The following is a 27,493-nucleotide window of genomic DNA, read 5'->3' as shown; positions in this document are numbered from 1 at the left end:
GGATAACATCATCCAAACAAGACACATCATTCAAACAAGGCCAGTGAGTGATGTAAAGAGCATAAGAAAGCAATAAACCATAAACCTGTTATCAGGTTTTAACACAACTATGAGAAATTCTCAGCTGTTTGTTACAAAGTTTCCCATAGTACTCATCAAGACACCAAATTATTATTACATTTCCAATGAAAAAACAGTGTCACATCAATTTAATACAGTTCCAGACACCTGGAAAATATGAACTTGGAACTCTGAACCCATCTGCGTGGCTTCAAGTTTCAAACTCTGTATTAAGACAATTCTATAGGTGTTTCCTTTATTGTGTCACTTATCTACAGTATTGTATATGGATGTGAGTGAAATGTTGGCAAAGAGCACAGAGATCATTTAAAATATAGTTGTCATTTTCAATGAGCACAGGAATTTTCTTTTGTGCCTTTAACCTAGTTATTGTGGTTCCTATCGATTCAACATTCCAGTGAGTTTTACCCTTTAATGCATTTGTTGAATAGCCAGGCATATGTGGACATACGTGGGTGAAGAAGAAACTTACGGGTTCACTTTAATACTACCTCATAATACTGTTATCTGTGAGGTTAGTGCAAGGGATTATTAATAGTCTAGTGACAGTGAATTAGCTGAGTTTTGTTTTGCATACAGTTTTGCAAAATTAATGCAAAAACTTCCTTTGAAACGTGAATGCATTTTTAAAATTTTAAAATTAAACTGAATAACCACAAAAACAGACATCTGTATATGATAAACAGCAATGTATGCCTTAAATGGAAAATAAAGGTAATTTACTCTTATAAAGAAAGGGAAGGGAAAACAAAGACCTCTAAAGTCTTCTGTCTATCATTTTGAAATGAAAGTTATAAAAACTACTGAAGTCAATGCAAAGTCGGAAAGAGCCAAAAGAATGTCTGATCAGATGCTCACAAACTGATCCATATGTAAATTAAGAACCTCTGTATCACTGAAGAAAGAAGTAGAAAGGTTCAGCTCATTCTGAAGTGATCCACTGTACAGCTTTTGCAAAAATGGTCTGCATTGAAGAGTCGCCAGAGTGAAATCTTTTTTATACCTCATTATAAAAATGTCAGTGTCAAAAGTATACAAAACAATACTTACATGAGCCAGAAACATCTGAAATACAGTGGTGTTGAGAGAGGAATTGTCAACTGATCTATGAAAAAGATAGAGATTTGGAGAAAACAATGCAAAGAATTTGAAGGAACAAAATTGGGATGAGGAGGGGGTTTGATCTGTTACATCCTGAGATGTGTGGCAAAATACTTCATAGAGGGCTGGTTCAGCAAAGAAGTGATTCGAATAAATATCAAGAAAACCTGGAAACTACTATCCCAGGATTTGTGAAGAATTTGAAGATGACGAATAGATATTTCAGAAAGATAACGATGAAAACCAATACAAAAATTACCTAAAAATCAACAATGAAGTACTTATGCAAGATGAAAGTTTCATAATAAACTTCACAGGCATGAACATTATTGAATTGTCTGTGGGGTGATTGGAAACATGCTGTGCATACAAGAAGATCCAAGAATATCTTTCATTTTTCATTTAGAAGAGTTCTCAAACTAAGACTGGTTAACAGTAAGAAACATTTGGCAGCTAGGATTTATGGCTAATGAGTTGTTACAAAATCTTGAATTGCAGGGTACCCTGACTTTTGCACATCTTGCAATCACTGTATTTTTTTTAGTGTGTTACATTCAACACATAAATAACAATTGTGCATTAAAAATACAGCAATATTTCATATTAAGACTTGTACCTTGCAGAGATCTTAGTAACTTTGGTTTTTGTGGGAAGTACAATCTGTTTGTCTAGAACTGTGTATTATTATTACTGTCAATTATGTAATTCCCAACTAGTTTCATTTCAGAATCACGCAACAGATTAAGTGCCATTATTACTATTAAGGCTCAAAATTTGTTGTTTTTGTAAAAATCTAATTTAGGAAGGCACCTCCGGCAAGTGCCCAAAGCCAGGAGACACTGCGGCAATGATGGTTTGGCTGTGAGTTTCTTCCAGCCCTTCCATTAAATTGTAACACCCACTGAGCTGTAACATTGCCTTAGTATCTTCAGTGTCGTATTTAATACTGTTTTGTCATTTGGACCATGGAAAAACTACAATTGGCTGCATTCAGCAGCTCCCTTCCACTTTTCTTTCTTAGCCTGCATTTGCATAATGTAATCAAAAAATAATAAAAGACATTTATGTTTCTGCAATAGTACATGGCATTGTTTTTTCCTATCCTCTCTCTGTTTCAGATCGCCTTCCTTAAATATATGCACGTTGCCAAACCTGCTTAATCAAATGCAGAATCATGGGGGCCAGCACCAACTCACCAATCAGTCTGAACCACACATCATGCTGGGTAATATTCTTAACGGGGTAGGCACACAATTACACTAACAGAAAATTACATTTCATGTATTCTTTGCCTACACATCTTATTATAGGATGCATTTTACATTTAATTGTTTTTGCAAGATTTCCAGTAACTGTTAGCATACTGGATTTTTCGGAACCCATCCTGCACGGCGAATTTAATGAAGTATATCAACTTGTCTCTTGTCAAGTCCTATTTGGATGCTTCTAGCTCTGGAGGGAAAGTAGTGGACTTTTGAGTAATATGCCACAAGGCACAAAATCTAAAGCTAATAACATGCAAAAACAAGGACAACCCTCTCTTTGTTTTTGTAAGTGCATAGTATGTACAGTAGTGGACAAAAGTTTTGGCAGTGACACAAATGTTGTGTTTTTCAAAATTTGCAGCTTCAGTTTTTGTGGTGGCAATTCACATTGTTTTTATGTTATTGTGCAGAGTGATCAGATTCATATTAATTAATTGCAAAGAGCTTCATTAGCGTAAAAAGTTAACCCAAAAACCCATTTTCACCTATTTTTCCCTGGCAAAAATGATCAGCAAACAGTGTCCAGCAAGCACCAGGACCATGTCCTGAGAAGTCAGCTACAGAATCGTGTTGCCACCAGTGCAGAGCTTGCTCAGTATTGGCAGTGGGTGGGTGTGAGTGCATCTGCACTTACAGTGAGGCAAAGACGTTTGGACAGCAGCCTTGAGTCAAGAAGGGCAGCAAAGAAGCCACTTCTTTACAAGAAAAACATCAAGGACAGACTGACATTCTGCAGGATGTACAAGGATCAGACAGCAGAAGACTGGTGCAAAGTTAATTTTTCAGATGAATCCTCCTTCCGACTGTTTGGGACAATTGGGAAATCAATTGTCTGGAGAAGGAAAAGGAGAACGCAACCATGAGTCATGTGTCATGCCAACAGTGAAGCATTCTGAGACAATCCATGTGTGGGGTTGCTTCTCATCCAAGGGAGTGGGCCCACTCACAATTCTGCCCAAGAACACTGCCATAAATAAAGAATGGTATCAAAACGTCCTTCAAGAGCAACTTCTCCCAACAATCCAGGTGCAATTTGGTGATGATCTGTGTATTTACCAGCATGATGGACCACCATTTCACAAGGCAAAAGTGATAATGAAGTGGCTCGGAGATCATAACATTGAAAGTTTGGACCCGTGGCCAGGAAACTCCCCAGATCTTAATCCCATTGAAAACCTGTGGTCAATTCTCAAAAAGTGGGTGGACAAGTAGAAACCCACAAAGTCTGACCAACTCCAAGCACTAAAAAGGCAAGAATGGATCAGCATCAGTCAGGATTTGGCCCAGAAGCTGATATCCACCAGCATGCCAGAGTGAATTGCAGAAGTTATGAAGAAGAAGGGTCAGCATTGTAAATTATATTAAATATTACTAAAATGTGAAATCATTCCAAGTACAATAGAGAGTTAATGCAGATTTTATTTTCCATATATGAGAAAACATTGTATTTCTATTTTTGTAGGAATAGAAAAACACTACATAGGCAATAGTGAGCAAAGGGTCTGAATTATAAGAAGTTGTGTGGATTTGAGCATAAAAGTATAAGAACATCAAAAAAAATGCCAAAAAATTGAATTTATAGAGTTTGCTGACCCAGGCCACCAAGCCACAATGTTTGTCACTCTCATCTTGGCATCACAAATGATTTTTATGTTAACGGAATATAACTGCTTATGGTTAACAGAGGCAGTGTCATTCTCACAAAGTGCCCTTATTGCATTATGATTGCAGTGAAGTACTCCAAAAACCAGACAGTGCTGCAAAATGCCTTTCTATGTTAGCCTGTACACCTACACCATACAGTATAGCACCTCATCAGTCAATTTATGGCTTCCAGCACAGCAGGCATGATGGAGAAGAAGCTTAGCTGAGATATTCGGCCAGTTTCCCCTGGTAGGTGCATGTGGCCAGAAAGCCAGCCATTGTTAAAACCTGCATATATAAAGGTATAGCCTGATTTTATCCAGTCTGTCTTTTTAATTCTGGACCCAATTCAGCTCACAGTTCCAAGAGAATGGCCTAAATCTTGGGGGCCTAAATCAGCTCATAAGCCAGTTTGCATCTTGGGCAAGAAATCCTGCTGGTTCTTGAAAGCGTAGTCTCTTCATACATGACCATATATTCTTAAAGCTACACCAAACAACCCATATTGGGTCAAACCATTAGGATATGAATAGGCATATCGAGTATGACATTTATATCTCTCAGTTTGCATGGAAAGAATCACACCTGGGTTTTCACTTAATGCAATTATTGACAATTATTGAATGTGTTGGTTTTTCCACTCCTGAGAAGTGACAATAGGTAGCCTATATAAACTGAAACAAAAAACAAAAAAGCTCTTCACTGCAAATACATAGCATTAGCCCTCTTTAAAGGGAATTAAAAGTCTATAAATCATATTTATTACTTTTTAAAGTTTAATACATTTGTCACATCAATGCACATTGTAATAACGGATTGGTGATATGAATTATTATACGCATGAGTCATCATTTAGGTGGTTTGGTTGTATTTCCCTGCTTGGTCACAGGTGGCATTAGTTCCCAATTTCTCTGAAGTAATACATAAGAATGGGTCAGAGTTGCTATATGTTTACGCAAGTTTTATTTTATAAATTATTGTGTTTGCAGGTAAAGCTGCATATGCACATTTGAGCCTCTTTCTGTGTGTGCACAAGTTTTATAAATTTGACCCAGGAATTTTCAGTGACAGAAAACTATTTCCTTATTTTTTTTTTTGTTTTGTTTTCTTTAGGAACTCTGTCCATTTCAGATTTGTTGTTAAAGTCTGTAAACATCACACCGCACTCTGCCATCTTTATATTATGGCTGCCATGGTGTCATATGTTGCATGATGTGCATCACACTCCTAACAATCATGCAACATCATTTGTGGCATCACCCATAAAAATTACTAGATAACATGTAGACAAGCAAAAGTACAAAATGCTAATTTGATGATGCCATCAAAGCAATGATAAAAATATATAAATAATAAAAAATATTTTAACAACATTCAAGAATCAAATGGAAACAATGCAAATGTGTTCCTGACACTGCTGTGTTCAGCAATAGCCTCAGTTTGTTTGTCCAGGAAATGCAAAAGCAGAACCCCTTTTTATTTTCTCTCACTATTACACCCATGATAAGTAACATATCCTGCTATGCACACCATAAGACCGGATAATGCATATATGCTCTGAAAGATTAAACTGTGTTTGAATGCTAAAATATGACAACTTTTCAACAGCTGGTTGATTTCTGGAATCAGAAGGACAAACAGATCCATAAGAAATAATTGCTATTTTAGTCATTCAACATATATTAAAAAAGAGACATGAAATGTTACAAATTTAGTTACTAACCATTACATTCAAAGAGGTGCCATCTTCAACATCAGCATACAGTATTTTTGGAGAAGAGGAAATTGTTTCATTTTCATTTTCCTTTACATAATCAATCTATTTTTCCAGGCTGTTTTTGCCCTTCTGATGGTTGTCTTTTATAAATGAAGCTCTTGAAGTCACAGATTCCCAAAACCACTGAAGGAGGACCCACTCACCTACAGTATAACATAGCTGTGTTTGAACCAGCCAAGGGATTTTAGATTTCAGACACTTCAGTGGACTAATTCATGTACTCCTTAAGTTCAGAGGCACACTCATCATTTAGAAACAAGTTGTTACACAAAATTGTTTAATGTTGTCAAATTTAAAAGGTTACTGTAATCTTTTGGCAATATACAAAGCATCAATAAAGGCTTCCTTCCATTTGCTGTGTGTTCTTTTACTTTTACTTTGCAAAATTGTTCAGGTTGATGTATGGGTCTGTATCATAATGAATCTAAGAGACTGGAAAATTAGTTTCTAGAGGAAAACATGAAAACGATAATGTAGTAATGCAAAAATATCCCTAAAGTAAGCTTAAAATAAAAGTTAAAAATATTCTACTCCACAAGACCCACAAGGTTCTGTACTGATACCTGTTTTCATTTTACTGGACATATCCAACAACCTTAATAAGATGTTTGGAGAAAAAAATGATGAAAGTCCACAATTCTTTGATCACATTTCATGTGGGACTATTTCACATTTCAGTAATTCAAACAAAGTATTTGTTTGGGTCCCTCTTTGTACATCAATGGACATTATTGTTTAGTTTAGTTTGTTAAGGCAAGAGCTGAAAGCTTTATGAACAGAAGGAGGTGCATGTTAGGTTTTCTTTTTATTTCTTCCAGCTTTCCTTTAAATGAGAGTTTAAACATTCAGGATATTTTGTATTTATGTATCCACCTCACTGTAGTGAATTTAGTGCTTCTTGTCATATGGATCTACTCTTGCTTAAGTAAGACAAGCAGTTTTTCCAATTATGTTTTTTGGATAGGAAGGTTTTTAAGTGATTTTTGTCTTAAATCAGCATGGCATAGGCAGACAGTTAAAAGTGTAAGTGACTTTATTATGTTGTACTATACCTCCACTAACTCTTTTTTCTCTCCGTCCTAATCTGCAGGTCCAGGCCTGGCATTTATTGCATACCCCAAGGCTGTCACCCTGATGCCAGTTGCCCCACTTTGGGCAGCTCTGTTCTTCTTTATGCTTTTGCTTCTTGGACTGGACAGCCAGGTGAGTATCTGAATGGGAGGAGACTGAGTTAATACAGAATGAAACTACAAAGATAGGGCTCTTCAGGTATATGAAGAAAAAGAAACATGAAAATTAGCATTCCTACTTTCTGGTCTTTTCAGTACTTCTTATGAGAAGTTATGAGAAAACAATTTAGAATTTATATTCTCCAGATAATTACAAATTTAAATGGCAAATGTCTGCATTCATTTATCTAAAAACAATTTCAATACCAAACCAGGGTGTCATGACAGTCACTAAAATTATTTAAATAAGCAGCATCTTAAGCAGTATCGTTTTTTTTTTTTTGTGCAAGGGTTAACTGCCTTGTATGCTTATTCTCAGCACATTGGTCTTATAAGCTCATAAAGTTTTGAGGCATTACAGCTGTACCCTATATATTAAACTTTTGTTTCCTTAGTGACAGTTTCTTTAAGCCTTTGGGCTGCATGTTCTGCAGTTCACCAGTAGTAAGGATTCATAAGTATTTGGTCAAATTCTCTTCCTGCTTCCAAATTATTGATGCATCCCTCTAAATAAACAAATTGGGATCCCAGAAGTACTGGGAAACAAGTGTGACCAGCAGTACAAACCAGAAGGGATTCAAAAAGAGTATTAGGACACCAACGGGGTGACCCCATTTAATATAGAATGAAAAAAGCAAGGGAGTGCATGGTGGTGCAACAAAAAAGACAGCCAGCTGTGTCCCAAGACTTTAATTTTTCTGTCTGGAGTCGTGTGGTTGACGTGGGAACTCAAACCTCCATGAAGGTCTGTTTTAAATGAGATCCCATCTTCCGGGAAACCTCTGGTTTTATGGTTCCACACTGGAAGAGAGGGGACTTGCTCTGGGCATTGGAGGTGTGTCAGTCATGCTCTCTGGCTGCCTTCTCGGAACTGTGGGCAAAGTAGAAGCTACTGTTAGTGACAGCACCCTCTGTTGTCCCTTAACAGATACACGAAGATGGTTCCCTGCCGCACATGCTTGACACCAGTTGTTGATGTTGAACTGGTTTATCACAGGGCACACTCATAAACACACTGACACACTTTCATACTGAATCAATATAGAATTGAGAATTACCCACCTGGCACTGCTAGGCAACATATCTAACCAATGTGCCACACTGCTGCCCACTTCCTAATTTATTAAATCTAACAATAGGGCTTAACTTACTCAGACATTTATCTATGTTACAGTAAAGCTTATACAGAAATGCAAAGTATGATTCAGTATTTTAAGTGGCTGTATGGCAGAGCTTCCTTCTAAAATTCCATCTTTTTTACTTGTTACTGTCCCACTGATTTGATAAACAACTTTCATTGGAGACGGGTCTCTTCCTCTAATTCAGTAGTGTTCATTTTATTCATCATCATTTTTCTTCCAAAGTTAGTAAAGACGCCCGTTTAGCTTTATTTACCAAATATATTTTGAAACCCTCAATAATCTGATTGAGGACAAATGCTTTGCTTGCAAAACAGTTTGAGCAAAAAAAGAAAAATAATTACATTGATGCACAATAGACTTCCAGCCACTCATTATTCAGCCCACTATATGAGCCAGAGTCTGCCTCTGCAGCTCCTGGCACAAGGCAAGACTTAATATTAGATGAAGCACCAATCATTCACACACCCATTCCTTCACACATGATCAATTTAGAATTGATATAATAAGCAAGTGTATAAATGCACACAATAATTGTATGAACAGGCTAATTCATTTGCAATAGTCTTTTAAGGAGAGTCAAATAACTGCAGGATTCTTGAACAGGCTTGAAAATAATAGCACATTGGCAGTAATGAACAAAGCAGGTTGTGCCTAGCAGCAGTGTGTGGTGCCACTTGTAAGGCAAGGCCTGGACTGATTTTATAGGGCATGGCAAGAATCCCAGACTGCAATTGCAAATAGTGGTTTATTCATTTATGTTATATTCATATGTATTTTGAAAAGCTACTGATTGCAACTAAGTGTGGTAATGTTGAGAAAATACATGAACAATTCCTTAAAATGGCTTAGATGAAAGCACTATATTAACGTTTTTTTACTTTAAAATAAAAATATAAAGGAGCCAGAATTACGCTGATATGATTTATATTTAATTAAACAGTATGTGACTGGCTTCTGTAAGTGATTATGTCAATTATATTTTGTACAAAACACTTTCTAGAAAGTTTTAGACAGCATTTTTTAGGTCAAAATTATTTCTTATTTCCAGAAGAAATTATGTTCTAAAGTGAAGTATATTTTATAGATTCTAAAAAATAACTAGCCTGCTCTTGCATTTTATAATGGAGCTTATGAGTACTGGGTCTGTTTATAAAGAAAAACCTTAAAATTTACTGAAAGCATCCATTTTCCAGACCAAAATTGTTACTGAGTTACTGCCAAACAGCGTATACATGTCGTTTCAAGGTAATAAAAAAAACAAATCTTTGTTGTGAAATTCAGCCATTTTAAAAGGAGTCTGGGTGTATGCTTCACTTTGCCAGCTACCCCATTCATCTAACTCCACAGCACCCTTTCAGCCCCAGGGGCGTGGATTCACCTTGGAAAATCATTGCCAAGCTCTGCTATTGACATTACTGAATGTTGATGCCCAGATGTGAATTACTATCTCAGTTCTGTACACAACTGGATGATAATAACTGAAAAAAGCCAAACTTAAAAATGCTTACATTCTTTCACTCTACGGCAAACGTTTTTTTTTTTGCAAAGATTTTACCTGCAGTCTTTAGACTGAAAAAGCACATATGCTTCAGCAAGAGTGAATATTGAACAGGCATGTAACATGCAATTAAATGAAAGAACTAAACAGACATAATAGGCATCCATCCATTTAACTTCCTAACCTACTTATCCAGGGTAGGGTCATGAGACATCTGGAGCCTATCTCAGCAAGGATTGGTTGCAAGGCAAGAACAGTCCCTAGACAGGCGACTCTCCATTGCAGGGCACACATGAGCCACTTTAGCAACATCAGTCCATCTAAGCTGCATGTGTTTGGACTGAGGGAGGAAACTGGAGCATTCAGGGAGAACATGGAAACTCCACTCTCATGCAAACCCTGGACTTATTCACTGCGAGACACCAGCGCTACCATTATTATTATTATTGCTAGGGGGCTTTGCCCCCTGCTCGATTTGCTCGCCAACCCCCCGGCCTGCACTACGCGACAGCCACTTCGCGTCTCTGCCGCTCGAGTATGTGGATTTCACTTTCACCAAACAACAAATCTTTTATTTCTCGCAGATATGCCTCTTCATTGGGAAGAAACACTACTTTTCCCTGATGGCAATACGAACTAGATGATCTACAAGTCTCTGACTTAAAGTTTAAATCTGAACAATATATTCAATCTCTTTTCGCTGTTCTGCAATTTCACCGAGTAATAATTTCCATTTGTTTGCGCTAATGTGATCTTTACTATCATTTTTTGAGACTTTCGAATTTTCATACTTCCATTATCTCTAACCTGCTCTGCATGTGTATCACGCCAATGTTATTGAATTCTTTACAACGTTCTACTTTGTCATCTACTCTTTGTCTTTTATTTCCGGCCCCAGGCTTAGTTAAATCTCTTGGCACAAAGTCTCGTCTCACGGGACGTGAAAGTATCTCTCTGAAAAAGTCACGTCTCATCCCAGGCTAAAAAGTTTTGTCTCGTCCCAGGGTTTTTTTATTATAATAGAGAGATTATTATTATAATTATTATTATTATTGTATATTTTTCATTGCTATAGGCACCATAATAATAATACTATTAATAAAACATCCATCTATTCTCCCTAACCCATTTATTCAGGGCAAGGTCGCCTATAACCAGCAATCAAAGGGCACAAGGCAGGATTGGACTGGGTGCCAGTTCATCATAGGTCGCATACTGTACAGACACACACTTTTACCACTTTAGCAATGCCAATTCACATACGTTTAATCAGGTTGTAGTTTAGTAAGTGTGACTGAAAGGCGCTATATGAGCGCTGACCTGACACAGACAGTCATGGGAGACACACTGATAAAATAAATAAATGTTTAATTTCTATTTCTTTGCCTGTTCCCACAGGCACCACACACTCCACACAATACTTTTGTCTCTTATATTTCCTCCACTCCTCTTCTGCAAGCTTCGTCCTCTTCCTCCCAACTCAGGCCTCCGGAGTAGTGGTTGCTGGCTCCTTTTATAATACACCCGGAAGTGCTCCAGGTGCTTGATGACTTCATTTCTGGCAGCACTTCCGGGTGTGGCGGAAGGACTGCCCATAAGGGCTCAGCAACTCCAGCTGCAGCACCCCCTGATGGCGCCTGCGGATCCCAACAGGGCTGCACCAAACTGCAACTCCCATGAAGCCCTGCAGGAGTCCGAGGCATCCATACAACCCAGGGGGGTTGCCATCTAGCGTCCCGGGGGAGGTAACATACTGGCCACACTTGCTCCCCTGGTCCTCTCAGTGTGGAGGCATCCCAGCCAGGCAAGGGCCCCGGCCGCACGCTGCATAAGTTTAGGAGAGATGTTTTAGCAGACATAGTGATAGCGCAGATTTGTCATCCCTACCTCACAGCACCAGGGTCTACATGTTTTCCAAACGTATTTACACACTGATTCGTATCAGTGTCACTGGATTTACTGACTAAAAAACATTGTACTGCTCAGTTCTATTTATTACGATTCCATCAGTTAGAGCAACTAAGCATGCATTAAAAAAATTGCTAATTGTTTTTTGGTACCTCAATATTTCCAGTTGGAAACTTTGCTTTTTTCATTGTCTGATTTTATTTTATTGAGTGCGCGCAAGACACACCACAGTAAAGATGGCTTGGCTCTTTCAAAAATCAAAAGTTTTTTTTAATTAAACTAGGGCGCTTTGCCCCTGCTCGCTTCATTTGCCAACCCCTTTCCCCTCCCACCAGCGCTACGCGCCATTGTGAAGAGAGGGGTTGAATGTACCCCAAGGAGACAAGACCACTCCTCTGAAACCCCTCTTAAATGGTGATACAATGGGAAACAAATACAGTTTTTTTTACCTCCTCTTTGCTCGATCAGCTGCTGGCTTGCTGCTGCTGCCGTGCCACGTGATCTGCACTTTGCTTGCCTACTCCTTCCCTCCCCCCCTGCCAGCGCAATGCGCCATTGTGAACAAGGGGACTGAACGTACCCCAAGGAGACACAGTCGCTCCTCTGAAACCCCTCTTAAACAGTGATTCAATGGGAAACAAATAAGTTGTTTTTTTTTAACATCCTCTTTGCTCGATCAGCTGCTGGGTTGCTGCTGCTGCCATGCCACGTGATCTGCATTTCGTCTCTCTTCTCTCCCAGACATCCTCAAACACTATTCTATCTCTTTTCGCTGTTCCGTTATTTCACTGAGTAATATTTTTGGTTTGTTTGTGCTAGTGCGATCTTTACTATAAATTTTTTTGAGACTTTCGAATTTTCCTACTTCCATTATCTCTAACCTGCTCTGCATGTGTATCAAGGTTCTTGCTTCCAAAGGTTGTAAGTATGATGTGACTTGACCATCTCGTGGGACGTGAAAGTGTCTCTGTCTCTCTTCAAAAGGTCACGTCTCGTCGCAAGTTTTTTTTATAATAGAGAGAAATACAATGCAGTATAATCAGTTTATTTGAAATGTACTGTTATTTGTATAAAGTACAATAAAAGTCTCATTTGTGCTCTTTTCAGTACACTGCCACTAAGCTATATAAAATAACAACAAAGAAAGTAATTGGCTTTGAGGTTTGGAACAGGTTGTCATAACTCAACCCAGCTGCTCCAAGCAAACAAATGAGCAAGAAACGTATCCTTATCTTTACAGAATAGTACCAAATATCTCTAATAAAGTGTATTTTCAATTTAATTTTGTTGTAATAGAAATTCCTCTAACACAGAAGACTGATTTTCCTTAATTAAAACCACTGCTATTTCAAAAGGATGTATTCCATAAGTTGTGAGACTCTTCTTCACCAGTTCCCTTCATCTCCATTATAAAACACAAAGGCAGGCTATATATTATTTAAAATGTATAAAACATGCTTCATTCCAGAATGTAATTTCATATGGCAAACCAACACAGAATATACCATGATTGTGAAGAAATAATAATTGAAAAATACCAAAGTTATCATTTAAGTTAGGAATTCTTGTCAATTTAGAAGCTACAAAGGTGCTTGCATCATCTTAGTCATGACTTTGACTATTGTCAGTTTACTTATGTCATATTGTGCAAGCATATTTCATAAAGAGATATCATGTTTATGCTTCTAGTTTGTAGGTGTTGAAGGCTTCATCACTGGGATCCTTGACATCTTACCTGGAAAGTATTATATGCGCTATCGTCGTGAGATAACTGTAGCCGTTTGTTGTGGGCTGTGTTTCATAATTGACCTCTCAATGGTCACACAGGTAAGAATACTTCCTGGACCACTATTCAAATATCATGAACAGTAAGAAATGAAGTGGCTGGGGAGAGAAGGACAACAGGCCAACAACTTTACAGAAACCTTCATGTAAAATCTCTTACTGAAGTGTCCACTTCTGTAGTCATTAAACAATTTTACTTTCAACCTACTTGATATATATAAAATTAAAGGAAGAAATAAAGCATTGACTAGTTTTACAGAAAAACCGACTCTATGTGTGCAACAGTGCCCCCATATTTCTGAATATTCAGCCTGTGTCTGTTAGTTAACGAATTCCATCCACAGAATGAAAAAGACTCAAGAATTTTTGAAGCATTCTACTGATAATGTCATTGAAAAACTTACCTATTTGTTAATATCCAAAAAAATTCTTATCTTGACAGGGAGGGATGTATGTCTTCCAACTTTTTGACTATTACTCAGCCAGTGGGATGACTCTGTTATGGCAGACATTCTGGGAATGTGTAGTCGTGTCTTGGGTTTATGGTGAGTGTGCATTTCCTTTTTTACTATACTCCATGGGTTACTTACAGATTGCCATCATTTTATATTCAATCATGGATTACAACAGAAATACCAGTTATTACATCATTGTCATCATCTTTCAAACCCTTTATCTAGATGAGAGCTAAGCAGCGACATGCTGTGCTCAGCTGACCAGGCCATTCTATCCTTAGCAGCTATCTCCAACACCTCCTGGGGAATTCTCAGTCACACCCAGGCCACCTGAGAGATGTATTTCCTCCAGCATGTCCTAGATCTACCCCTGAGTCTTATCCCAATAGGCTGTTTCTTGCATAGCCCCCATAGAAGACACAAAGGGAGCATTCTGACTATATGCCCAAACAACTTGCCAATCTGAAGAAGCAGTGGTTCTCCGTTTAGGTCTTGCTGTACTCCTCATGTTATGACAGGGAATGAGCCCAGCACCCATGCACAGGAACATGTCTCCAGCCATTTGCACTCATTATCTTATTTTTTCCGTCTCCGCAAAGTATTTGAGGTTGGGAATGTGAGCTGATGTAGGACTCTTCAACTCCCGCTTCACATTCAAGGCATTGTACAATATTCACAAAACTACTGCCACTGCACTTAATGTGTCATTTGTGAATATCTGCCACAGAACCCCATATTTCAGAAATGGTCCTCCATCACTCGGCCAGGATGAAATTCACATTGTTCATCGTGGACCTCAGGTTCAATTCAGACGGTCTTCATTCCATTAAGCAGAGGTTTCCCAGGGAGACTGTGGAGTGAGAGTCTGCCTTTCACACAAGACTAAAGAGACATACTAGCCAAAAACACCCCTCTTCCTATCTCTTTACTGTTTCTGTTTGCTAACTCTTCTCAATCAAATCTGAAGAAACTCAGCACCTCTTTTTATACCTAGGTGTCCAGAACATCTGCCCTTAAATCATATGATATAGCTGTAAAATTGATAATTCCGCTTATGCCCAAAGAACTCTGGTATCATATCCACATATGTGCATCTTGGCATCCAAGCTTGGCATTCATTATGGACAATCCATGAATAGCACAGAAATCCAGTAGCCAGTTTAAATCAGATTAGACTAATCCACAGGTATCTGTATCTCCATTATTCACAACATGAGCATTAAGGTCTCCCAGAAGCACTACAGAATCAGTAAATATTACTCTTCAGAGCACTGATACTAAAAAGGCCAAGTATTCTGTGAATATTTTTGGTTCATTCATGCAAACAACAATCTAAATTTTTCCTCTCTGATCTTGAATAGATATTTGCCAACTCATTCACCAGAACAAACTCCAAACCTCTTGTACAAGCTCCAGTTTCTCCAAAACCAGAGAAATGATGCCTCATTTCCCAAGAGACAGTTTCCTTTACCAACGTCTAGTATGTCTGGATCAATCATATTTTTGCCACTTACCTAACCAGCATTGCCCCAAAAGTAGTGATATGTGCAAGGAGCTGTGGCCTCGTCCTTCACTTTGGGGAAGATGAGCTCACATATCAGTTCCACGCAGCGGTATAAGCCCAAATGGGTTACATATTTCACCCAACCACCAAGCATTCACTACAAGCTACCCTCACAGAAGTAGCTCCAGGAGTGGTTCATGATACCTCTGTTCCAGTTGATGTTGCCTTTAATTATCTGATACTGTAATGAAGGTCTTAAATGGATTGATCTTTGTCTGGACCTTCTTAGACCATTTGTCTGTGCATAGTCCTATCAGGAGCACACATTTCAAAACAACATAGTCCTACATGTCATTAAGCTACACAAATCACCCACCACACCAAGATCACAATCCTAAAAGGAACTGAGATATTTAGCATTAAACAAACCATAACCATAAAGAGTATGTTATGGAAACTAGAAAAATTTGTTTCCTCATCAGGCTCCTGTGACCCTGAGTTGGCAAGTTTGAAAATGTTATGTGAATATACTGTACATTAAGTTTACTAAATACTGTACTTTCAGTTATTTAGTTTTATGTGCTTATTAACTATAATTATTTTGACAGCCTTCAATAGTTTTAATTATTTACTTTTTATGTGGTTATTAACTGAACATATTTTAACAGCATTGACGTTTGAAGTTATTGACACGGATGACTCTATCAATAGGTGGAGACAGATTCATGGATGACATTGCACGCATGATTGGTTACCGTCCTTTTCCATTGGTGACGTGGTGCTGGAAATTTATCACCCCATGTGTTTGTATGGTAGGTTACTTAAATTTGTAATTTGTGGGCAGGATGTTAAAATTATTGACATTGGGTGGAGGGCTTTTGTCATATTTCTGAGATAGCACGAGTATATTTGGGTGGAGCAGCTACCGCATAACCTTAAGGAGACTGGGCTCAGTCATCTAGTCAAACATGTTGTGGATATAGTACATTCTCTCCATGAGTTTCCCCTCACAAATCTCAAAGACTTTATTAAGTTAATCACTGGTGAGAAAGCACTCATGTCTTGTCCTCATACAAATAGGATGACTGTGAACCAGGGGCCTCAAAGTCAGCTAACACCAGCGCAGATTGATTTATCAGCAGTGACAGTTGGGGACTTGTCTAAGATTACATGGAAGAGGGGCGAGTATAGTAAGGGGCAGCAAGGCTGAGAAGAGAATGAGAGAGCCCACAATTATCTGAGTTCACCACAATGATGGTCCAGGTTGGCTCCATGCTACCCTTTGTCTTTCTTGAACATCAGACCGTCGATATTCATAACCAAGGTGAGCCAGGCTAATGAGGACACACACTTACAGCAAAAAGTAAATAGTGCTTTTATTAAAATCTAACCAAATAAACAGTGTCCAAAACAGTGCAGTGTGCCAGATCTTCAGCAAATAAATACAGAAATAAATAATCCAATATAAGTCCACAGTCAAAGTGATTGTGGAGGTTAAAACCAAGTTCAATAAATACCTGTTAAAATCGAGGTTAACATCCTGAGGCAGGAATCCGTCCTTTAAAACTCATGAGCCTGGTGCATCCCTTTAAAACTAATGTCACTTCTGCTTACCCGCATGGGTTTTGCAGCAGAGGAGATGCCCAACCAACCTTCATTTACAGGCCCAGGTCCCTACTGTCCATGGCTTCCTGCAGGACTCCCAATCTGAGCCTCACCTTGATCCGTCCATCTCCCACAGCCTCTCCCCGATGCCCAGCTGGAGTTACCCTCTTTAACCCCTGAGTGTTGCCCTCATGCTCCCCCAAGGAACTCTCCTCCTGGCTGCCCCCCTCTTCTTCTCTGCACCGGCTTCTCCCCAATCTTGGCTTTATTTGTCCGTCATTCTTTTTTAACCTCTGTCCTTCTTTTCCTTCTTTTTTCTCCACCTGAACTCCCCCTCTGACATACAGACACCTCTTATATTCGATCTGCCTAATTGGGCACAGGTGTGAGACACTGCCCCCAACGACGTAAGAATGAGGCACCTGAGTGGTGCTCACATTTTCACATGTGTGCGATCAGCCAGACACCCCAACTGTCCTTGGAGTGGAATGTGCTCTCGCACACATCCGCGCCTGATTGGAGCCTGCACTTTATGGGGCACTATTATTTATTTAAAATCAGCACAGCACCACAGACCACTTATCACAGTAGTATGACACCCCTGCAGTTGTCGTTAGAAGTCAGAAGCTGTCTTTGGCACAGCAGGATAGTCTGCTGTTTTCTGACTTGGGTTTGTATCAATCCTCTCCATGTGAGGATACGAAACAGTGAAGGGCAAGACCCTGAATGGTTACTTAACCAGTGACAGGTTAATTGGCTTCATTAACTGGCGTAGTAATATAAGTTAGTGTGGCCTTTATGGGACTGGCTCACCATCCAGAGTAGCTTCTTGCCACGCACCAAAAGCTGACAGGACAGGCACCAGGCTACCAACATCCCTGAACTGGATAAACTGGCTAGGAAATGAAGAGATGGATGGGTACAAGTTGTCCTTCTGTTGTGAGAGGATTTTAACAACTTCCACTAGCAAGGCCAGATTAAGGACCGCCCCCAGGTGACTTAGCTCCTTAACGGAAAGTTAATCATACTTTTAACAATGCAGGACACAAATACCTGGTCACTTTAATGCAGTGTGTAGTCTGCAGGTCATTCAGTGTATGTTGATTTTGGCACAAGACTTGATCGATTCAACACCCCTGATTCTTTCCTCCTTGGTCATTTTGACTGAACCATTTCATCGAGTGGGATGGAGACTCCTGGTGAAAAGGCCCCTTGAAGTCAATGACGCCAAGGCGCATACCCAGAACTCCCTGATGGTTGATCCACCCCTGGGAACTGGAAATAAAATAGATGATTGATGAGGAAATCTAATGGAAAATGTGTTTTTCTTTTCAGGGAATATTCTTTTTTCATCTTGTGAACTATAAACCTCTAACCTACAACAAAGTCTATGTGTATCCCTGGTGGGGTGAGGTGATTGGATGGTGTTTCGCTCTGTCATCCATGTTGTGCATTCCAGCCACCGTGATCTACAAGATCTTCCGTGCCAAAGGCACTTTTAGAGAGGTTAGTCTTTATGTACTGTACACTGTATATTCTGAAAAATATTTGTGCGTGGGAGTACATAAGTAGGAATGCATGAACCAAAAATCAATGCGTATGCATGTACAGTATATGGGATTTTTATTTATATGGTTCATTTTATTTTTATGATTACAATTACTAATAACATTGTGTTTCATTACCTGTTTGATTTCTGGAGTTCTGTTTATGTGCTGTAGCAGAGTTTACACTGCTGCTTCACAAATTCCTTGTGCAGCCCTTATCTGTGTGTGGATTCTCCCACACACACCTTCAAAGGCGTGTAAGTTAGGTGTTAATTGGTGATACCAAATTGTCTGTATGTCAGTAAAAGTCTGTATTTGAGCTGGCTGTGCGCTGGGCGGGCACCCTTTCCAGGTCTTGTTCCTGCCTTGCTCAAATTGCTGCTGGGATAGGCTCTGACCCACCACAACCAAGAATTGGATTAAGCCGATCTGAGAATGCTATGCTGCATAGTGATGTGTGTGTGCTCTGAACTTGTGTATTTTTAAGAAAGTTTTTTTTAATTAGATTTTGATATTAGATATTCAAATTTGCCATCTAGGTCAAGGAATTTAAGGATCCAGTTGTCTATATAGAGAATTATATATAGTTAAATACTTCCATCAATTAATTTACATGGTGTCAATTTGCTGTTAAGGTGAGGATTGTACACTAGCAAGTATCATTTATTTATTTTTTATTTCAGCGTTGGTTACACTTGACCAAACCTGTGTGGGGTGCCCACCATCTGGAATACATGTCCCCAGATGCTGACATCAAGAGCCTAGCCTCACTGACACCTGGCTCTGAGGATAACAAGGTCATCATATTTGAAAGTGTCATGTGAGGCTGAAGTCTACATTATGCAAAAAAAAATTCCATCTTAGTCTTCACATCAGCAAGGCCTCCATGTTAGCTTCATCATCTGACTGGTAAATAGCAATGTAAGCAAGAGGGGCACATCAGAATTCTTGCACACAAAGATCTGTAAAATAATTAAATTATGCTAGATTTACCAGAAAAATTATCTAAGCAAGGTAAACACTGAAAAGTGATATTATAGTAAATATGTTGTATAATTAGAAAAAAATAATTAAAATATTCAGCAATGTTAGTGATGTCCGTCAGATAATACTAAACATGAATTGCAATGTTTGTGATAAACTTTACCTTCTGAGCTTCAGGATTACACCAGAATGTGGCGCTTTCTCATCACTCGAAATTGAAGAACACTCTTTGACTTACTGGTACGGGTTGACATGATTTAATCAATACCTTGTCATTTCTTGTTCACACCTGATATTCCCACTTTAAAAGCAATTCTTCCTCAATATCTGAGCCTGAACGTTTTGAAGAGTGCTATACAGAAATAAAGTGAATTGGATGAATTGATGGACTGGAGCCCTATGCAACCAGGAATTACCTCCAGCCACTTGCAACATGGATGCATAAAAGAAATTAATTTTTAAAAACTTTCCAGTGTTTTCCTTGCTGAGTTAATTTCCCATTGTTCACACCAGCTCATGTGTACAGAACTCTACCCTGGTGTACAAGTAGTTGTGCCAATTATTTAAGTGTCTGCTTATAGGCAATGAGTCCAGACTGAGTTAGCTTGCATTCATCCAACCGCAGATCAGTACTTGCAGCTTATTTGACTTTTGTCTTAAATGTATATAAAGATAATTGCATCAAGAGTTCATCTTGTAAGCCACATCTCCCAGGTGTCTTGTGTACTGCTAGATTTCCACCCTGTTGTAAATTAACATTGGAAGCAGGGCAACTCAAACCAACATTTTACACATCTTTTGGATTTTGTCTGGATAGTCATTGCTTCATATCTGAAGGCTGTAAAGAAACAAAAACAGTAGAAAAGAGAGGTGGCGTCTCCAAGGGAAAAGTAGCACCACTGCCCTGTGGCCCACAGACATGAAGATGTGCGTTGAGAAGAACTGCTTTGAATGAACCAGCAGGCCAGCTTCTAGAAGTGGATTGGCACATTGTTGTAAAATGGTATCTCTGGCTCATGGCTTAGACTAATCTTTAGGATGCCAAAATATGTTAAGAATAATCATGATACTGTAAATTTAGAATTTTTCTTCGACTACTCAGAATATAAATGAAATTTATTTTGAGAATCACTTTATTTTGTTGAAGTTTGTAAAAAATGTAATTATATACAGTATGTATATGTAAGAAAGACAAATGCAGTACCTTTGGAGTGAATAATTGCAGTATACAGTGGTGCTTGGCTGACAGCCAAAGATAGGCTTTTATGAGTGATAACATGCTAAGGTCCATTAGGTTTCTAATATTTGTGTGTCGAAACCTCCGCTGAAGCCATCCTTAAGATGCGACCAGAGTTCTTCGTAATGTGACTCAGTGTCCCAATTTGGAGTATTGTCAATAAGCACGCTTGCACTGCCCAATCAGAACCGAATCAAACGCTACCAGTAAATTTTCCTCCAGCTAGAATCATAGAGTTGATCCTTGAGATCTGGAGCCGTAGTATCGATTTGGATCACTCTGATGTTGGAGCTCAGGTGGCCGTGTAAACGCTATACTGAATCATGCCCCAGCAAGCTGTGCAATCGCTCAGAATTTTTTTTCCCAGTCCCTTTAAGAAAATGATCCATATCTTACAAGAACATTACTTATCTTGCCTCTGTTTTCAAACTAGATGTTTTATAAACATAGGCTTACCTTAGTAACCATTGGCACAAGTTATTCTCATATTAGGCAGTCATCATTGCTTTCTTTTTAGCTTTTGTTTCCTTTGAGACTATCACAAATGAGACCGTAGAGTCAAAAACCTAAATCCATTCAGTGAAATAAAACATAACTTCCTATGGTTGTGCTGGATGACAGCTTGATCTTTAATCTCCAAGGTGAGGATAGCATTAGTATTAGGAGTGGGGTCACAAATGCACACCCAGACACATTAATGGGGTCACTCGGAACTGATGCGACTTTTTCCCACATTAAGAGCTCCTATTGGTTGCAGGTCTCCGTGTTCCATTCAGCAGCTCGTCCAGAGAGCATACATATGTTAACTCAGTGTTGCTCAGAGCAGAAAATAGCAGTTGATGGTATAAATATGACTGTTTTGATTAGGTGGCATTTGAAATTGCTCCATCACAGTGTAAACGCAACAAATGTGCCACATATGTGTGCGCCAGGCATACGTGTGCGCAGAAAGGCTTGCAACACAGTTTTTGTATTGATAAAAGTGTGTTCTACACGTACTGCTAGAATACGCATAAGCGTTTATGCCCTTCTTGTACCAGCCTAACTCCTGCGCTTATGCCAAGTTTAAAATTAATTTGTCATTGCTCCTAAACCTTTTCCAGTAGATTGCATTTCAAGAGAAGTCTACAGATCAGAAAAACATGCTTGTGAATGTTTATTACTGATTCCTTCACCACCATAACCTAACCCAACAACACCATTTTGAGGGTCACTGTAAATGTTTTGGGCAACCCATGTACAGCTACAGAATTCGCATTGGGCTGACAGAAGGTCAAAAGACACCCCTAATGCGTTTTTGTAAATAAATACAATAGATGGGCAATAAATGTGTTTAAATACTGAGATGAATGCAAGAGAGCTGCTGGCATCTTCCTAGAGACGACATGTTTGTAAGCACTTAACACGTCCGTTTGCCTCTGCACATGTGATGCTGGTGATGCTTTTGTTCAGTTTGTACAACCAAATAGAAAACATTGTAGAAGACACCAGAGAGTGAAAGGTACAGTGACATTAGGCTGTAAGTCGCCCCATTTGTAAGAATATCCCACAGACTATTTGCCCAAGTGAAATTTCTACCCAAGGACATTCACATTTACACCCAACTGCTGCCCCATATTAACTTGCAAACAGGCCAGAGAATCGGTTGCATTTAGGTCAGTAGTGTGTGTTGCACCACTTTCCCCAGGGTCAGGCAGAAGCAAAATAAAAGTTCAGGTTCAAAATAAAGTGATAGAATATGGAGGTTTGTCTAAGGTAGATGTACCACTTTAGATGCCAAAATCTTGGTCTCATGCTGTTTGCTAAGGATGACGGGCCAGCTTCTAAAGACCAGAAATGTGAATCCGTACTGAGACTTCATCCCAAAGCCAGACGTCCTTGAACTCAGATAAATATTTTCTCTGCCAACTCTACTCCCGATATTTTCTTTTCCAATTCCATTTTTCAGTAGTTTAGATGGCGTGAATTTTCAGTGCCATTATATTTCAATATTGATGTTTCACTCCAGACAGAAATTTTGGGGACGTCACCTCCAGGTTATTTCTGTCAAAGGACTGAAAGCACCAAATTCGTCTTATCAAAGCTGGAAATTTCACTGTGCAGTATTTTTTCTTTTCAGGGTTTATTTTAGTTGTTCATACAATCCGACTATTGCTTAAAAAGTCTGAAATTTGAACAGGCAGAAAACCGGTTGATCCAAGGATGATTTTTTCCCACCACGTGCAGAGGAGCGTGATGTAACTGTAGAAAGAATAGCTGGACATTTTAACAGATGTGGAGTGAGCTCTGCTCAGTTGAAATAGTGAAGGCCTACTTAGAATGGAGTGTCAGATGTCATTCCTTGTTGATGTCCCATATGAAGGATCCCGTAACCCAAATGGCAGGTAAAGCTCGATTTCGCATAAGCTGACCGGGTATCTGACCAGGTACAAAATCGACTTGTCACTCAGTACAGCAGGTAGCACCGTGAGCTAACACAGAAACTGGACTGTTCTTGGCTTTCCTTTTGGCCATTCCGTGAAACTTGAATTTATGACAGCAGTTTAAGACATATTGAGATACGTTGTTTTTTATCCAGTCGATGGTCTACACATTTTTCAGAAGATACTAATGAAGTGTGGAGACCAGACTGGCTTTTCGTGTTGCATGTTGACAATACTCCTTCGTGCCTATGTTGTGAAAACAGCTAACAGTCTGTCATGTCGATTCCTTGAGTCGGATTGCTGCTTACTGTGTCTTCACCCGACTGCTGCTGTGGACTTTGAGATGAACACACAGTCGTCATTCAGCAGAGAGTGAAAGCAGCTGACATCAGGACACGTTCAGGATTATCCAATCACACACAGAGCCAATTAAATATGCAAATGTCGGCAGCTTGGAATGAAATGCGTCCGCTGATCACACTGCCCAAAAGCGACTGGGCAGATTACGGCCTGCGGGCTAAGGGTCTCGGAGCTGCTGTCATGCAATGCTTCCCGATGGCCAGAGGCGTAAAACCAAATAAAGTTAATCAGTATTAAATTTGTTAACGGTTTTCATATCAGTATTTTTGTTTGTGAGAGCAAATAATTTCTATGCCAAAACATAGTTTATAATATACATAGTATTAAATGTCAGCTGGCTTCTGAAGTATGTATTTTTAATTTTTTTGTGGACTGTAGATAATAGATAAAAATATGTGATATATATACAGTATATATATATATATATATATATTTTTGAATATTTCCATAACAAGCTTTCCAAATGTATTATATTTTAAAATTCCAATAGAAAATGACAATGGAACTTGAAGCACATTTTGAACTTTTTGAAAAGAGCAGGCTTATATTTTCTCGACTGTATAACAGGATTTGCACTGTACCGTACTCGCCATTGTATAGCAGGACGCGGACTGTGTACAGACGAAGCCAGAGTAGGGCGTATTGCACATAAAGTACAGGCGCAGTTTACAGCATTTGTAAATAGAATGTGTAACGTTGTAGTTAACAAATGTGTACTTACCCATGATGTACAGAGCCATTCATGTCCCCACTCGGTTCAAGGTGGCTTTACGCTTCAGTGTACAGAGCTGGACATCACTTTGAAGTTCATCATGAATTGGCACTTGTCATATTCTCACAGGTAGCTGTACAGATTGTGGAGGAGACGCTGGATGAGCCGCTCCTAAACCATTGTAGTCGCTGATGAATTCACCAGTAATGCGTGTGTCTCAGTCAGGTGGGCATGGTGGGAATGTGGGTAAGGATTCTGTCCGGAATGGAGTACTTTCCTTGTAACCACAACTTGATCTGTCATTCTTGTGCTAATGAGCCTCGTCCAGTGAGCCATCTCCAAATAAACCATGTCTTCCATTAAAACAATACCTGTACAAAGGGCTCCATGCTTTTATTCCACTGTGACTGTGCTGCACTCACTCACTAGCAAATAAAAACAAACATGGCAATAAAGCAATTTGTGAACAAAACCTGTGCTCTCTGTGTTTTATTTCTGCTTACAAAGTAAACTATGCTGCTCATTTCACAAAGAGAGAGGGCATCAGAAGGGCAAAGTCAGCCTGCCTCAGAAAAGCGCATTTAAAGAGAAATGGAGACAACTGAAGACCTGGTGGCACGTGCCATCTTGGAACAAACATGACATGATTTGACACCAAATGTAGGGGAGGCTCAAAGCAAGTCGCCCAGCCAGTGAACCAAGTGCCTGTTCATACTTCTCTATAAATACCTACTGTGCCACCCAGTCTTAGACACCCCGCACCAATCAGGATGACTGCGATACAACTTAAATAAGAGGCCACATCTCCCACCCCAAAAAACAAATTGGTTTGTAATAAAAAGACAGACAGGCCTACTGCTACGTCACAAATTGTCATGCGTGGCCCACTCTTCTTCACAAGGCGACTCACTGCATAGCTGGTGCTGCCAGGTTGGCTCCCATGACACCTGAACACCTACAAGAAGTGCCGCTGACCCTTCATGGAAATGTTGGAGCTGCTTGATGCTCGCTGGTGCTGTTGTTCAGGCAGCTTCAGCCATGTTGAATGATGCCAGGCTGGTGGAGCCTGTGGGTTTGGAAGAGTGGGCTCAGCTCAGAAATGCCATTCTTTAACACATAATTGTTATTAACCATTCCACAAAAATAATCTTGACAAATTAGTGCCCCTGTACTGGAAGATTCAGAATAAAAATGAACGTTGAAGCTATTTTATGAACATTTGGGGAATAGCATGGCATTCTGATTTCTTTCAAATGTGAAGTGGTGCCCAGTAGCTGAGAGATTATCGGGGCAGTGGCACCATCAGGAGGGCACATGGGGTGGGGAGTATTCTGCTGTACTGGAGGAGAGAGACCACCATACAGGCAGCAGTAGGTCTTGCCAGTGTGAGAATGCACTGGCCACTAGAGGGCATCACCATCTCGTCATGGATTCTGTGCCGCCATTGCTTATCACAAGCCGAGTGCTTCGGTTCAAATCAACTGGCAACTTGTGAATTGTGTTTATGAAACCTTCCACCTCGTGAGGACTGATAGGCATTTCTCTGAGCCCCAAAGGGGATTTCTTTAGAGTGGAGAACAGGCGGCATGCTGGTCACAGCAGGCATCTCACATTCTCCTCATATCTCGATGCAGAAGTTACGAGTCCCCAAGGTTTCCTCCTCCATCGCAAAGATGTTTGGCTCTGCCTCCGAATTTACCTCGAGTGTTTGGGTCTGGGGTCTCTCCCAGGCTAAGCAGTGGAAGATCTGGAGGCAATGATGACCTGGAGAGGGGGCTTTAACAGACTTGATATAGATATGAAGCCCCCATCGTCCTGCACCTCACATCCCTGACCCCAAGAGACGCTTCAGTGAAACCTCAATGAGCACAGCAAACCAAAATACTTTCCTCCAAATTATTCTCTCACCAGGATGATGGCCCCCTGCACCTGAGCCTCTGAGAGCAGAAACGTGTGAGGATCTCCAGCAAATGACTTATAAACGGCACACTTCAGCTTTACGCCTACTTCAACTAGTGGCCACTGTAATAAACTTTTAAAATGGCGGTCCTAGTCAGGATTGAATGCACTTTTGCTCAAATCCACACACTTGATCCTGAAGAGGGTGACACTTTACTTTCCTTTCCTTTTATTGTAATAATACACAGCACAGTGTGATGGCCTCAGGGAAAGGACAAACACAAAAACAATGGGGGTGATCCCCCTTTAATGAACAAAAAGAAAGGCCTACGTTACACAAAGCAAAGGCTTTGCTGCCAACAAACGCTGCTGCTCTTGGGGACGGTATCTGCAGAGCTCTGTCACGTAGCACATTCAGGTCCAAAATGACCGCCTGCTTCAGTCCGTCAGCCTGAATATACACAGCCACACCCAGAAGGGGCGGGGTTTAGTCTGAGACCTGGCGTCAGCGCCACCTCTGGTCTCGGGGTGGCATTGCTTATCTCAACAGAGCCCTGAAGACGTCCGCTAGGCACACACGCATGACAATAGATAAATAAAAATATATCCTCATATTACTAACACTATATTTGCTAATTTCTTATTTTAATTATACTGTGGCAAAAAGTTTCATGTTCCCTGTTAATATTAAAAGGCAAACATACTGTGGCTTCACAAAGGACTCGGATCACTTCACATTATGCACATTTTATTGTTTTGTAGATTTAATTTTAAATGGACACATTCGCCATTTTTGCCTATTAGTCTACACTCAATAACCCATCATGACAAAGTGAAAGAGTGTTGTCAGAAAGGTCTTCAAATTTATAAATTCATACAAGTATCTAGACCCCTAATTCAGTACTTTGTAGAAGCCCCTTTGACGGCAATTACAGCCTCGGGCCTTCTTGGGTATGTCTCTACAAGCTTGGCACACCTGGATTTGGGCCTTTTATCCCATTCTTCTTGCCAGATCCTCCCAAGCTCTGTTAGATCAGATGCAAAGCGTCTGTTAACTGCCATCTTCGGCTGGGCCACTCGGGAACAATCAGGGCCACTCCGGCACTATCTTGGCTGTGTTCTTCGGGTCATTGTCATGCTGATGGGTGAAGTGCCACCCCAGTCTGAGGTCATGTGTGCTCTGTAGCAGCTTTTCTTCAAGGAACTCTCTGTATTTGACTAAATTCACCCTTCCCTCAACTCTGACCCGTCTTGCTCTCCCTGCTGCTGAAAAGCACCCCACAACGTGAATAGTCAGGTGATGAGCAGAGCTAATGCATGGAGTTCTGTCCAAAGAG

General features: G+C 39.8%; 1 protein-coding gene across 1 annotated transcript in view; it reads left to right on the top strand.

The window, feature by feature from the left end:
• slc6a8 (solute carrier family 6 member 8) overlaps window positions 1-24,729 on the top strand; it is a 114,457-nt gene extending 89,728 nt beyond the window's left edge. The window contains exons 9-14 of the mRNA XM_051933492.1: window positions 6,959-7,071; window positions 13,335-13,472; window positions 13,873-13,975; window positions 16,101-16,201; window positions 18,330-18,500; window positions 19,225-24,729. Coding sequence (XP_051789452.1) covers window positions 6,959-7,071; window positions 13,335-13,472; window positions 13,873-13,975; window positions 16,101-16,201; window positions 18,330-18,500; window positions 19,225-19,365 — 767 coding nt within the window. The 3' untranslated portion in view covers window positions 19,366-24,729. The remainder of the gene's footprint in view (window positions 1-6,958; window positions 7,072-13,334; window positions 13,473-13,872; window positions 13,976-16,100; window positions 16,202-18,329; window positions 18,501-19,224) is intronic.
• The last annotated feature ends 2,764 nt before the right edge of the window (window positions 24,730-27,493 follow it).

The sequence above is a fragment of the Erpetoichthys calabaricus genome, chromosome 11, assembly GCF_900747795.2.
Source record: "Erpetoichthys calabaricus chromosome 11, fErpCal1.3, whole genome shotgun sequence".
In the NCBI taxonomy this organism is placed as follows: domain Eukaryota; kingdom Metazoa; phylum Chordata; class Cladistia; order Polypteriformes; family Polypteridae; genus Erpetoichthys; species Erpetoichthys calabaricus.
Note: the sequence above shows the minus strand (reverse complement) of the source record. Positions and strands in the feature narration are given on the sequence as shown.